The sequence below is a fragment of the Salmo salar genome, chromosome ssa02 (assembly GCF_905237065.1).
Source record: "Salmo salar chromosome ssa02, Ssal_v3.1, whole genome shotgun sequence".
Classification (NCBI taxonomy): domain Eukaryota; kingdom Metazoa; phylum Chordata; class Actinopteri; order Salmoniformes; family Salmonidae; genus Salmo; species Salmo salar.
This window is the reverse complement of record NC_059443.1, coordinates 35,970,937-35,984,946: the sequence shown is the minus strand read 5'-3', so window position 1 is coordinate 35,984,946 and position 14,010 is coordinate 35,970,937. Positions and strand designations below refer to the sequence as shown.

At 45.9% G+C, this 14,010-nt stretch overlaps 1 protein-coding gene across 1 annotated transcript; it reads right to left on the bottom strand.

The window, feature by feature from the left end:
* Nucleotides 1-9,569: 9,569 nt before the first annotated feature.
* Nucleotides 9,570-13,497, bottom strand: LOC106581815 (uncharacterized). The gene is made up of 2 exons (XM_014164190.2): nt 12,931-13,497; nt 9,570-10,458 (listed from the first exon to the last, which is right to left on the bottom strand). The coding sequence occupies exons 1-2, from the start codon at nt 13,014-13,016 to the stop codon at nt 10,101-10,103; spliced, it is 444 nt and encodes a 147-aa protein (XP_014019665.1). The 5' UTR covers nt 13,017-13,497; the 3' UTR covers nt 9,570-10,100.
* Nucleotides 13,498-14,010: the final 513 nt, after the last annotated feature.

The following is a 14,010-nucleotide window of genomic DNA, read 5'->3' as shown; positions in this document are numbered from 1 at the left end:
AAAACCTCAAACTATGACGAGAACTGAAGAACACGAGAATGCAAGTATTTACCTTATTCAATGTGCTGGAGTGGTTGAGGTGGATTTAAACATGAAAAGTGACTGGTAGTAGGATAAATATATAAATACTAATGGTAAAAGCAATCACTAGTCAATGGACAGCAGCGTAATGGAGTAATAAATCATATCAATTCTCATTTTAGCATAGGTTGTGTCTGGGTAGAGTAGAGACCTGTGGGAGAGGGAGAGCAGTTAGTTAGCCATTAAGCCTTATGGCCAGGGGATAGAAGCTGTCTGAGCCTTGATGCACCTGTACCGCCTGCCAGACAGGAGCATGGAGAACAGTCCATGTCTCGGGTGGCTGGAGACTTTGGCAATTTTTCAGGCCTTTCTCAGATACCACTTGGCATGTGCGTCCTGGATGGATGGATGGGAGCTCGCCCCCAGTGATGCGCTGGGCTATCCGCACCACCCTCTGTAGTGCCTTCCAGTCGCGGGCAGTGCAATTGCCATACCAGACGGTGATAGTCAGGATGCTCTCAAATGGTGCAGCTGTAAAAGTTTGAGGGGCCATGCCAAATCATTTCAGCCTCCTGAGGGAGAAAAGGCGTTGCTGACCATGTTAAGTCCTCAGTGATTTGGATACAGAGGAAATTTAAGCTCTTGACCCTCTCTACTGTGGCCACGTTGATGTGTATGGGTGTGTGCACCCTCCTGTTTCCTGTAGTCCACAATCAGCTCCTTGGTCTTGTTGAGGTTGTTGCCTTGGCACCACACTGCCAGTTCTCTGACCCTGTAGGTTGTCTCATCGCCGTTGGTGATCAGGCCTACCATCTTCGTGTCGTCAGCAAACTTGGACTTGGTTGTGCGTGGCCACACATTCGTGGGTAAACAGGGAGTACAGGAAGGGGGCTAAGCACACACGTGGGGGGCCCACGTGTTAAGGGTCAGCGGGGCAGATGGTATTTTTGCCTACTCGCACCACCTGGGGTCAGCGCATCAGGAAGTCCAGGATCCAGTTGAAGAGTGAGGTGTTCATTCCCAGGATCCCGAGCTTAGAGGGCACTATGGTGTTGAACGCTGAGCTGTAGTCTATGAACAGCATTCTCACAAGTATTCCTCTTGTCCAGGTGGGAGAGGGCTGTTTGGAGTGTGTTGTGGAAATATTGAATCAATTATTTCACGGATACCGGAACTTGTAAATTCAATTAGACTTTGTTACAAAGTAACAGAGTCGAGCAATTCCATGGAACAACTGCCTTTCTTGCCACAGAGCTCAGGCTTTATAGTTTTCCTTCTTTTCATAACACACAGAGTCACTCCCCTCTATGTAGATTAATAACTTCCCTTGGCCTTGCACCACCATTATCTTCCAGTCTCAGTTCTTGCTTGTTAACACCCACATCGGTTTAGATTATAATGGTGGCGGGGCCCTAGTTGTAACACAACAAATAATACATTTATTGCATATATATGTTCCCAGTATAAGTGCTTTTCTAATGATCCTTGATTAGTACAACCATGGGTTCCTTGTTACATTTTCTGCTTACGTTCTGTTTTTACATGTCTGGTGATTAACTTCATGTTGACCCAGTCTGTACATTCTTATGGATTCTGCCTACATTGTGTTTTTACTGCAGTCCAATGTTTAACTCTGTTTATCCAGCTCTTTCCATTTAACTGAGCTCAGCCTATATTCTGTTTACACATGTCTTATTCGTTAGCCCTATGTTTTCTGTCTCAATGCTTCAAGGTGGTCAGTCTGGATACTGGAAAATCAAGCATGGTCATGAATTTTTCACCTACAAGTGCAATTGAGATTGCATTGTCTGTAGATCTGTCTGGGCGGTATGCAAATTGGAGTGGGTCTAGGGTGTCTGGGATGATGGAGGTGATGTGCGCCATGACCAGCCTTCCAAAGCACTTCACATGATTACAGATGTTAGTGCTACAGAGCAGCAGTCATTGTGGAAGTTAACCTCCGAGTTCTTGGAAACAGGAATGATGTTGTTCAGCTTGAGACGTGGGGATTACAGACTGGAGAGGTTGAACATGAACATGCCTGCCAGCTGGTCTGCGCATGCTCTGAGAACACCCGTCTGGTAGAAAGGCACCATTGGATAGATCACGGCTAGGTCTCCCTTTGTAATCTGTAATGGACTGTAGCCCCTGCCACATGCGTCGGAGCCGGTGTTATAGGATTCCACCTTGTTCCTATATTGTCCTTTTGCCTGTTTGATGACTCTGCAGAGGTCGTAGTGGGACTTCTTGTACACGTTTGTGTCCTTAGTCATCGCCTCTGGGTTGACTGCTGTAGCTCTGTCCTTTATTTTAGCGCATACCTCTGTGTTAATCCAGGGCTTTTGATTGGGGAAGCAGTCTTGCTTTTGCTGTGTCATCTGTTTGTGTCGGCCATGTCTACAGGCAGAAGGACACCCCTGCTAGTGAACTGATCCTCTGGCAACCAAATTATACAACAGGTGTAGACATTACCGTGAAATGCTTACTTACGAACCCTTAACCAACAATGCAGAGTTGTGCTAAATAAACTAAAAGAAAAATAGTAACACAAAATAACAATAATTAGGATATATACACAAGGTGTACAGTTACCAAGTCAATGTGCAGGGGTACGGGCTAGTCAAGGTAATATGTACATGCAGGTAGGGGTAGTGACTATGCATAAATAATAAACAGAGTAGCAGCAGCGTATGTGAAGAGTGTGAATGTATGTGTGTGGCGTCAATATGCATGTGTGTCCTTGTGCGTCTGTGTTGGAATGTCAGTGTAGTATGTGTGTGTGTGTGTAGTTAGAGTCCAGTGAGTGTACAACGAGCCTGTGCAAGATTGAGTGCAAAATATTCTAATAAATAAGAATAAAACAAGGGGGTCAATGCAAATAATCAAATGGCTACGCAGACTAACTGTTCAGCAGTCATATGGCTTGGGGATAGAAGCTGTTAACGAGCTTTTTGGTCCCAGACTTGGCGCTCCAGTATCGCTTGCCATGCGGTAGCAAAGAGAACAGTCTATGACTTGGGTGGCTGGAGTCTTTGACAATTTTTAGGGCCTTCCTATGACACCGCCTGGTATAGAGGTCCTGGATGGCAGCAAGCTCGGCCTGAGTGATGTACTGGGCCATACGCACTACCCTCTGTAGCGTCTTGCGGTCGGATGCCATGCAGTTGCCATTCCAAGTGGTGATTCAACCAGTCAGGATGCACTTGATGGTGCAGCTGTAGAACATTTTGAGAATCTGAGGTCCCATACCAAATCTTTTCAGTCTCCTGCGGGGGAATAGACATTGTCGTGCCCTCTTCATGACTGTGTTGGTGTGTTTGGACCATGTTCGTTTGTTGGTGATGTTGACACCAAGGAATGTGAAGCACTCAATCCACTCCACTACAGCCCTGTCGATGTGAATGGGGGCATGCTTTGCCTTCCTTTTCCTGTAGTCTACGATCAGGTGCTTTGTCTTGCTGACATTGAGGGAGAGGTTTTTGTCCCGGCACCACACTGCCAGGTCTCTTGACCTCCTCCCAGTTAACTGGTTGTCTTGAAACTCCAGGCTAACCGGCAGGGGATCTCAGAGCAGCAGTGGGCCCCAGAGATGCATCTGTACAGGCCCACTGTACAGATGGACACATCCTGGCAGCCATCAACCACTGCCCTGCTGCCTTGTGTGTTAGTCTGGTACGACAAAGGCAAGGGGAGCACACCCTGAGAGAAAAGTATGGTGCTGGCGGAAGGCGGACGCCGACAGTCTGGGGATCCAGCAGCCTCCTGCAGCTGTGGAAGATACCGGTCATCCTGGGTTTCCCTCCTTGCCACAGGAATTCACCGTCCTACAGTGAAGTAGTTCTGTTGGGGATTGCACACCCGCTGTGGCACTTTAAGTAACTTCCTTTGCGCAGGTATCCACTTCTGACCTCAGTGAAGCCATCGACCGGAAAGCGGACTAAAGTCTGGCGGTGTTGGGGTGTCTGGTGACGGGGGCAGGAGTGAATGCACCCTTAAAATCAGACCACTGCACGCCAGCGGCACAGGACTATTATGGTCGCCAGCAGTTGGGACTTGAGTGGAGGCTGCTCTTGGCAGACCCTTGTGTGACTGAGCAGCCCTATTTAGGAGCCACACTGCTCACCCCAGCTGAGGAGAGGCCTAGAAAAGGTGGCCAAAAAATTACCCACTCACTCTATCCTGGATTGGCTACCGCTCCTATCGGAGTTCCACTCAGAGGTCGAAAAATGCTAATGATAATAATTCCCCCGAAACTGGCGACATGGAACATCAGAACTCTTTTGGACACTGTTGATAATGGTGATAGACCCCATCGGAGAAGAGCTTTGATTGCTGCAGAACTAAGGCGCTACAACATTGACATTGCTGCCCTGAGTGAGACCAGGTTCCTGGATGAAGGTTCCCTGAAAGAGGAGGAAGAAGGCTACACCTTCTTCTGGAAAGGTTACCCTCCGGGTGGACAACATCAGCACGGTGTAGGACTGGCAATTACCTGTCGGCATAAGTGAAAGACTCATGTATCTCCATATCCCCCTAGCCAAGATGTGTTATGCTACTCCTCTCAGTGCATACGCACCAACTTTACCATCTGAAAATGAGGCAAAGGACTGCTTCTACCAGTCACTACATGAGGCCTTTCACCGCATCCCCAGGAATGACAAGATCTTTCTGCTGGGTGACTTCAATGCTAGGGTGGGACAGAACAACAGGATATAGAGTGGAGTACTGGGTAGGCATGGTGTTGGCCAGGTCAATGAGAACGGCATGAGACTGCCAACTATGTGCCGAGCACGATCTCATTTTTCACTAACACCTTGTTCCAGCAGAAGAACAAATATAAAACATCATGGATGCACCCACATTCCAAACACTGGCACCTGATTGACTACGCCATAGTGAGACGTTCTGACACAAATGACGTCCTGCTGACACATGCCATGAAGGGTGCTGAATGCTGGACAGATCACTGTATGATACTGGCTAAACTCCAGGTGAGAATACGTCCCCCCAACACCTGCAGAAGTCCAGTAAGAAGCCTCTGCACTGTACCCGGCTTGAGAAAGCTGCAGTAAGGTACGAGTTCCGTCGCCCTCTCACTAAAAGGCTGAGGGAGATTTAGCCTCTTCTGAGCGCAGAGGACCCCATGGACCAGAAGTGGACATCTATTAGCTCAGTGCTCTATCAGGAAGTGGCCCACTTAATTGGCTACAGAGGTAGGAAACATCAGGACTGGTTCGATGAGAACTCTGACACCATCACAACCATACTAGACAATATGCACAAAGCACACAGGGCTATTTTCAACAGCCACACATCTGCTACCCTCCACCATCAATGGCATGCTAGAGGCGTCACTACAGACCCTGGTTCGATCCGGGCTGTATCACAACCAGCCGTGATCGGGAGTCCCATAAGGCGGCGCACAATTGGCCCAGCATGGCCCGGGTTAGGGGAGGGTTTGGCCGGAGTAGGCCGTCATTGTAAATAAGAATTTGTTCTTAACTGACTTGCCTAGTTAAATAAAGGTTAAAATGCATCACACAAGGAAGTGCAAACATTGTGTGCACTGCAGAATGAATGGTGGATGAATAAGGCTCAGGAAATCAAAATTTATGCTGACAAAAACAACATGCACAATTTTTATCTATGGCCCTAGAAGTCGCTCCATCACCCCCCTGAAAACAACTGATGGTCTGATCTCTTGAAGGACCAAAACCAGATCCTGATGAGGTGGGCTGACCACTTTGAAGCACTACTCAATCAGCGCTCTCCTACTGACCACTCCATCCTGGAAGAACTGCCAATCCGTCCACACAATTCAAGACATCAACCATTCGCCAACCTTCCAAGAGGTGTTATCAGCTATCCATTCCCTCAAGAACAACACAGCTCCTGGTGCTGACAACATCCTGGCAGAGCTACTTAAGGGGGGGTTACTTCTGCACCAGAACACTCCACCAGTACATCACTGAGGTTTGGGACTGGGAGATCGTCCCCAAACAGTGGTGGGATGCAAACATTGCACCATCTATAAGAACAAGGGTGACAAGTCCATCTGCGGCAACAGCTGGGGAATATCCCTTCTGGTTGTTGCCAGCAAGGTCCTGGCCTAGGTGATGCTACACTGGCTGGTAAACAACAGAGGTGACTCTGGCAGCAGTTCAATGCAGCTTCAGAAAGAACAGGAGTACAGTCGACACGATATTCACCGCATGGCATCTCCAGGAGAAGTGCTGTGAACAACATCAGGACCTTTTCATTGCCTTTGTCAACCTCTCCAAGGCCTTCAACACTGAACAGGGAACTACTATGGGGCATTCTACTCAAATTTGGCTGTCCAGACAAATTTGTCAACATCCTTTGCCAGTTCCATGATGGGATGATGTCTTGGGTGGCCATAGGAGGGCAGGAGTCAGTGCCCTTTGGAGTAATCATCGCTGAGAGGCAGGGGCGTGTGCTGGCATCTGTACTCTAACATCTTCCTCCTATGTGTCACCCAGCCTCTCCATAAGAAGCTTGAGGACAGCAGCGGGTTTGCAGTGGACTTCAGGCTGGATGGAAACCTATTCAACATCAGGAGGCTCCAAGCAACCACCAAGGTTTTGACGGCGCGGGTTCTTGAGCTGCAGTATGCTGATGACTCTGGAAGACCTTCTGTCCGTCCTTGTAGCGGCTGTGAGTGTCTATAGCAGGATGAGACCGCATATCAACACCACCAAGACAGAGGTGGTCTACTAATGGAGATCCAGCCCTCCACCCACCATGCCTGTCTTCACCATTGAACACAAATCACTGGCAATAGTCCCATCCTTCAAATACCTGGACAGCATCCTCTCGGAGGACTGCAGCATCGACCTCTAAATTAAATATAGGATCAAGCAAGCATCAATTGCCTTCGGGAAACTCAAGACGCAGGGTCTTCCAAAACAGGGATCTCCACATCCACACCAAAGTTGCCGTCTATCAAGCAGTCTGTATCACCACACTTCTTTACAGCTGTGAAGCATGGGTCACATAAGATGCCTGAAGCGCATCCTGGGAATCACCTGGTGCGACCGTGTGCCCCATACAGAAATATTTGCTAAGACCAACTGCAAGAGTATGGATGCCATGGTCACACAACACCAACTGCGCTGGCTTGAGCATGTCATTAGAATGTCTCAGAAGCTCTTGACGCGGAAGATGCCGTATGGCCAGCTACATCTTGTCCGGCGATATGCTGCAAACGTTGCTGAAGAAGTGCAGCATCAAACCCACAGACCTGGAGGATGCTGCTGCCGACCGTTCCACCTGGCGGCAGCTCTGCCATAGCGGTGTCCATAGTTGGGAGGAGAGGAGCACAACAAAACTGCAAAAATAGCTCAGGAGACATACAACCATGCCCCGCCAACACAGACTGCATATGCCCCACCTGCAATACAGTTTGTGGATCTCGAATTGGATTCTACAGTCACCAAAGTACTCACTGTTAACTTAGAAGTCATCATCAGATACGATGGACAACCGTAATGTAACATAACATCCATTACCTTCTCCCTATAGGCTGTCTCATCGTTGTCGGTGATCAGGCCTAACACCGTTGTGTCGTCTGCAAACTTAATGATGGTGTTGGAGTCGTGCGTGGCCACGCAGTCATGGGTGAACAGGGAGTACAGGAGGGGACTAAGCATGCACCGGAGGGGCCTCCGTGTTGAGGGTCAGCGTGGTGGATGTGTTGTTGCCTACCCTCATGATATAGAAATTATATAAGTTAAAGGCTAAAAGTTAAAACAAGCACTCAATGTATTGTGACAACTGTGAAACTGATAACAGGAAGGTCTCCCAACCCAGGGAGGGGAGAAAACCGTTAGACTTGCAGTAGATTAGGAAACATGTTGCAGAATAGGATAAGCAATGACCGTTTGGAGAAGACTTATAGTATTCATTTATTGAGTTAATGCCAAATAATAGAAGACATTTAACGTGTGTGTGTTACAATAGGTTACAGAAATACTAACAATTCTAGGATGGAACATGTCTGTGAGGATTTGCAGGAAACAATTGTGTTATATTACTCTGACCTTATAGACTAGACTGTGTTCCGAGAGGAGAAGTAAGTCAGGCGCTGGGAAACCACAGAGGTTTCCTGTTTCTGAGCTTGACTTGTCAGTTGCAGACATAAAGATTGAGGAACCCGGGTAGATCGAAGGAGCTATCGAAGTTGAACATTGTGACAGAGTCAGATGAGAGGAGGGGAGGGGCATTCATAAAGTGTATATCATAGCCTTTTATACCTCACACGTTTGGTTATGTGCATTGTATGATATTTAGAGCGTTCGTGAATAAACATTTTGACTATTGTAAGCTGGGACTCTGTTTCATTCAACCAGAATCTTACAAACTCTGGGACTGAGTAGTTTAATTGTAGTTCAGTTTAAGAACATTGAGAACATAATTCTCGTAACACCTCACCACCTGGAGGCGGCCTATCAGGAAGTCCAGGATCCAATTGCAGAGGGAAGTGTTCAGTCCCAGGATCCTTAGCTTAGTGATGAGCTTGGAGGGCACTATGGTGTTGAACGCTGAGCTGTAGTCAATGAACAGCATTCTCACTTAGGTGATCCTTTTGTCAAGGGCAGTGTGGAGTGCAATAGAGATTGCATCATCTGTGGATCTGTTGGGCAGTATGCGAATCGGAGCCGGTCCAGGGTTTCTGGGATGATGATGTTAGCCATGTCTAGCCTTTCAAAACATTTCATGGCTACAGATGTGAGTGCTACAGGGCAGTAGTCATTTAGGCAGGTTACCTTTGCGTTCTTGAGCACAGGGACTATGGTGGTCTGCTTGAAACATGTATTACAGACTGAGTCAGGGAGAGATTGAAAATGTCAGTGAAAACACTTGCCTGCTGGTCAGCGCATGCTCTGAGTATTTTTTCCTGGTAATCTGAATGATAACCTGTTTAAAAGAGGTCTTACTCACATCATCTATGATCACACAGTCGTCCGGAACAGCTGGTGCGCTCATGCATGGTTCAGTGTTGCTTGCCTCGAAGCGAGCACAGAAGGCATTTAGCTCGTCTGGTATGCTCACATCACAGGGCAGGTCGCGGATGGAGTTCCCTTTGTAATCCGTAATAGTTTGCAAGCCCTGCCACATCCGACGAGCGTCAGAGCCGGTGTAGTAAAATTTGATCTTAGTCCTGTATTAACGCTTTCCCTGTTTGATGGTTCATTGGAGGATGTAGCGGGATTTCTTAAGTGACCGGATTAGTCTCCTGCTCCTTGAAAGCAGCAGCTCTAGCCTTTAGCTCAGTGTGGATGTTGACTGTAATCCATGGCATCTGGTTGGGATATGTATGTACGGTCACTGTGGGGAACGACATCATCGATGAAGTTAATGAAGGCGGTGACGGATGTGGTAGTACACTTCTCAATGCCATCGGATGAATCCCAGAACATATTCCAGTCTGCAGAAGAGTCAGGCCAGAGATCACAATGGAGGGCATGCCATGGACCCCAGACGACCAGATAATGATGTGCTGCAATCATTCAAGTCTTCCAACAGAGTAATACAATTCACAAACTTTATTTTTTAGCAAAATAAATATTTACAATATGATATTGAACACTTTAAAAGTAGCATGGCACTGTACAATTAAGTTAAATTAAAATGCATAAGCAGTAAGTACACTCAAAATATAAATATTTTTAAAATAAGGTGCAAATGTCTACTAATAATAATCAGTACACATAAATGTAAAGAACTGTCTGACACAAACATCTAATACTTATCTTAGCTCTGGCTTAATCACCCTGCAATATCCACTTACAGTAAGTTATGGCACACCAATGGACATTATCTGTAATGTTATGCACTTCCACCTCCATATTACACAAAGAAGAAACACAGAGCCACTATCCATCACACGTTACCAGATCACAATCTCAGTGTAAGGCAGTGCATTAAAATATTAAAATCAAAACACTAAAGACATAACTGAAAAGACAAAATGGTTCCTACAGTATTTCATCTTGAGAGGGGACAACATGCATTTTTTTAACCACACCCCTTGATGTACAGTATAAACTGCCTCAGTTTTACCCCCACCTGCTCCCATGCTCTTTAGCCACCTGCTGCTGCAGGGTCCCACATGGCCCAAAAGAAGGGGTCCCCAGGTACCCATAAGAAGGGGGGCCCAGGTCCCCTAGCTGGCGGAGGGACTTGCACATGGGGCAGGGGTAATCAGAGAGGCCCTCGATGTCCTCGAAGGCCAGGTTAACGATCTGGTCTGTGCAGGGGTCACAGTAAAGGTGGCCGCAGGACAGGCGTTTCAGGCGGGCTTCGTAGGAGATGCAGCACTGGCAGTGAGGCAGGTCTGGCCCCAGGGAGAGAGAGCCAGTCAGGGAGCTGCTTTCCAGACTACCTGCCTGGCTGGAGCTCAGCTTGCCTGGAGACCTACAGAGGGGATGAGAAGTTAGGGGTTGGACTCTTGGTAAGAGGTATGTAATGTATACACAGGGAGCAGATGCAGAAGGTGAGTTTAATAATAATAAACATTAAGAAAATACAAAACAGGATACGCGTACTGAAAGTGACCAAAACCCAATACTGCCTGATGACTGAGGATTACTGAGGGCTATATGAAGGGAAAGTAATCAGGGTGGTGATGAAGTCCAGGTGTGCGCCATGATGGTTGCCAGGTTTACGCAATGTGGGTTGCCAGGACTGGTAGTTAGTAGACCGTTGACGTTGAGCGCCCGAGGGAGGGAGCAGGAGTAGGCGTGACAAGGTGTTTGCTGAAGTGCAATGGTATAGACTATACAGTGTAGTACTCTGTCAATCTTTTAAAATTAATTTATCCCAAACAAATGCTGTGGGGCAAAATGGTATGTAATAGTTTCTATACTTAGATGATCCTATCATTCATCAATCCTGAATAGAAAACATATATAATACATACTGAAAATGCAATGACATCTGCAAGATATACACTGTATGATATGTTTTGGTTTAACAAAGGATATCCAAAAAAGTCAGATGCATTTCTGGCTACATTTGTGGTCATGTAACACATTATTTCATCCCTTTCATAATTTGTCTCATGAAGACAATGCTGGAGAATGGAGGCAAAACTTTTTGCTTCACAAACCTTTTGTCATAACAACTAAAGGATGGATTTTTTCTTCATTGCTAATATATTGTTACATTTCACAAACTCTTATAGAGGGGGGATCAAATAGATTATCCATATGCTATTAATCTAGTCTTAAAACTGAAATGAAACATTACTTACTAGGATATTGACACTTCGGCTCTGACTCCATAATATACCGAACAAAAATATAAAAACGCAACATGTAAAGTGTTGGTCCCATGTTTCATGAGCTGAAATAAAAGATTCCAGAAATATTCCATACTCACAAAAAGCTTATTTCTCTCCAATTCTGTGCACAAATTTGTTTAGATCCCTGTTAGTGAGCATTTATCCTTTGCCAAGATAATCCATCCACCTGACAGGTGTGGCATATCAAGGAGCGGATTAAACAGCATGATCATTACACAGGTGCACCTTGTGCTGGGGACAAAAGGCCACTAAAATGTGCAGTTGTCACAACTCAATGCCACAGATGTCTCAAGTTGAGGGAGCGTGCAATTGGCATGCTGACTGCAGGAATGTCCACCAGAGCTGTTTCCAGAGAACTGAATGTTCATTTCTCTACCATAAACCGCCTCCAATGTCATTTTAGAGAATTTAGCATTATGTCCAACTGGCCTCACAACCGCAGACCACATGCAACCACGCCAGTCCAGGACCTCCACATCCGGCTTATTCACCTGCAGGATCGTTTGAGACAAGCCATCAGAAAGCTGATAAAACTATGGGTTTGCACAACCGAAGAATTTATCCACAAATTGTCAGAAACCTTCTCAGGGAAGCTCATCTACATGCTCGTCGTGCTCACCAGGGTCTTGATCTAACTGCAGTTCGACGTCGTAAGCGACTTTAGTGGGCGAATGCTCACTTTCGATGGCCACTGGCACGCTGGAGAAGTGTGTTCTTCACGGATTAATCCTGGTTTCAAGTGTACCGGGCAGATGGCAGACAGCGTGTATGGCGTTGTGTGGGTGAGCGGTTTGCTGATGTCAATGTTGTGAACAGAGTGCCCCATGGTGGCGGTAGGGTTATGGTATTGGCAGGCATAAGCTACGGACAACGCATGCAATTGCATTTGATCGATGGCAATTTGAATACACAAAGATACCGTGACTAGATCCTGAGGCCCATTGTCGTACCATTAATCTGCCACCATCCCCTCATGTTTCACCATGATAATGCATGGCCACATGTCGCAAGGATCTGTACACAATTCTTGGAAGCTGAAGATGTCCCAGTTCTTCCATGGCCAGCATACTCACCTAACATGACACCCATTGAGCATGTGTGGGATGCTCTGGATCAACGTGTATGACAGAGTGTTCCAGTTCCCACCAATATCTAGCAACTTCACCCAGCCATTGAAGAGAAGTGGGACAACATTCCACAGACCACAATCAACAGCCTGATCCCCTTTATGCGAAGGAGATGTGTTGTGCTGCCTGAGGCACTTGAAAATGGATGGTCACACTAGATACTGACTGGTTCTGATCCATGCCCCTACCTTTTTTTTTAAAACATCTGTGCACAACAGATGCATATCTGTATTCCCAGTCATGAAATCCATAGATTTGGGCCTAAATAATTTATTTAAATTGAATTATATCCTTATATGAACTATAAATCAGTAAAATCTTTGAAATTGTTGCATGTTGCCTTTACATTTTTGTTCAGTGTAATATATAATGGCATAAAAACTGTGGGATATCGTACAATATTAAACAAACAATTATGGTCATTGGGGAAATTTGATGGAATTTTCTCACACTCACCTCTGTGAAGACGCCGAATCCTTAAAACAATCGAAGCTCAGAGCCGCTAAGATTCTCCATAAAAGGTCCATACCATTTCCTTTCATGATAGCGCCAATACTTCATCGACCTGGTTTCTGGGCCACATCCTCTTTGCGTCGGTCTTATTTCATATGTTACAATCTCTGTAGTCCTTAAAACCACCCTATGAAAATTAGGCAAATCCAAAAAGCATAACAAAGCAGTATCGTTGTTCCAGTCGAGAGAAAATGAATAACGTTACAATGGCGATGTTTCCTCTACATACAGTAGGTTACATTGACACCAAGTATACACGGCACGCGAACAGAAACCGAATACGAAGTGGAGCAGCTGAAGTAATCAGGACAGACTAAAAGCGCACACGACGTAGACTAGATTTGACCAATGCGATGAAAACGGGACAGTTGAGATTGACCTTTACGTTATTTATTAACATACATGGAAAGTCTATAGGCTACACTTGGCGTTTCGGCATATAGCAACAAATGAATGAAATGGTGTGACTCCAAACACGCATAGGGTTTTTCTCTTTATGGGCCATGTTCATGTGTTCTTGTGGTATATCGGGGTCATTAGGATGCGGCGATCGCTACATGAAGGCATAACTTCACAAGGTAGCCACATGGTGGCGATACATACCTGAGCATTCTTTGACTAAACTTACTGGCCCACCGAGTTTTACAGTTTTTCTCAATTGCTAAAACACTAAAACCCATTGGCTGAACAAAGATCTCAGTTGCCTGGTCTCATTTAGCTAATTATGCAGTCTGTTGTCAATACCTTAAACCATTTCACATGGTAAAACACAATTTGCAGATCTCACTTAGACTTTTCAGCAAAACTCTAAACACATTCTCATTCTCAAAACACATTCTGCACTCTAATGCACGTCATCCATACTGGTAAACACAACTGGCAACAATCAAATACAAATAGAGAACACATGTCATTGATTGAACACAACCACTCAAAATTGATTTAACCTGTTTCAAATGATGCGACACAACCAATATAAGCCAGTTCAGAGAGCAAACAGGTTGTTGAAGGTGGGAAGGAGAA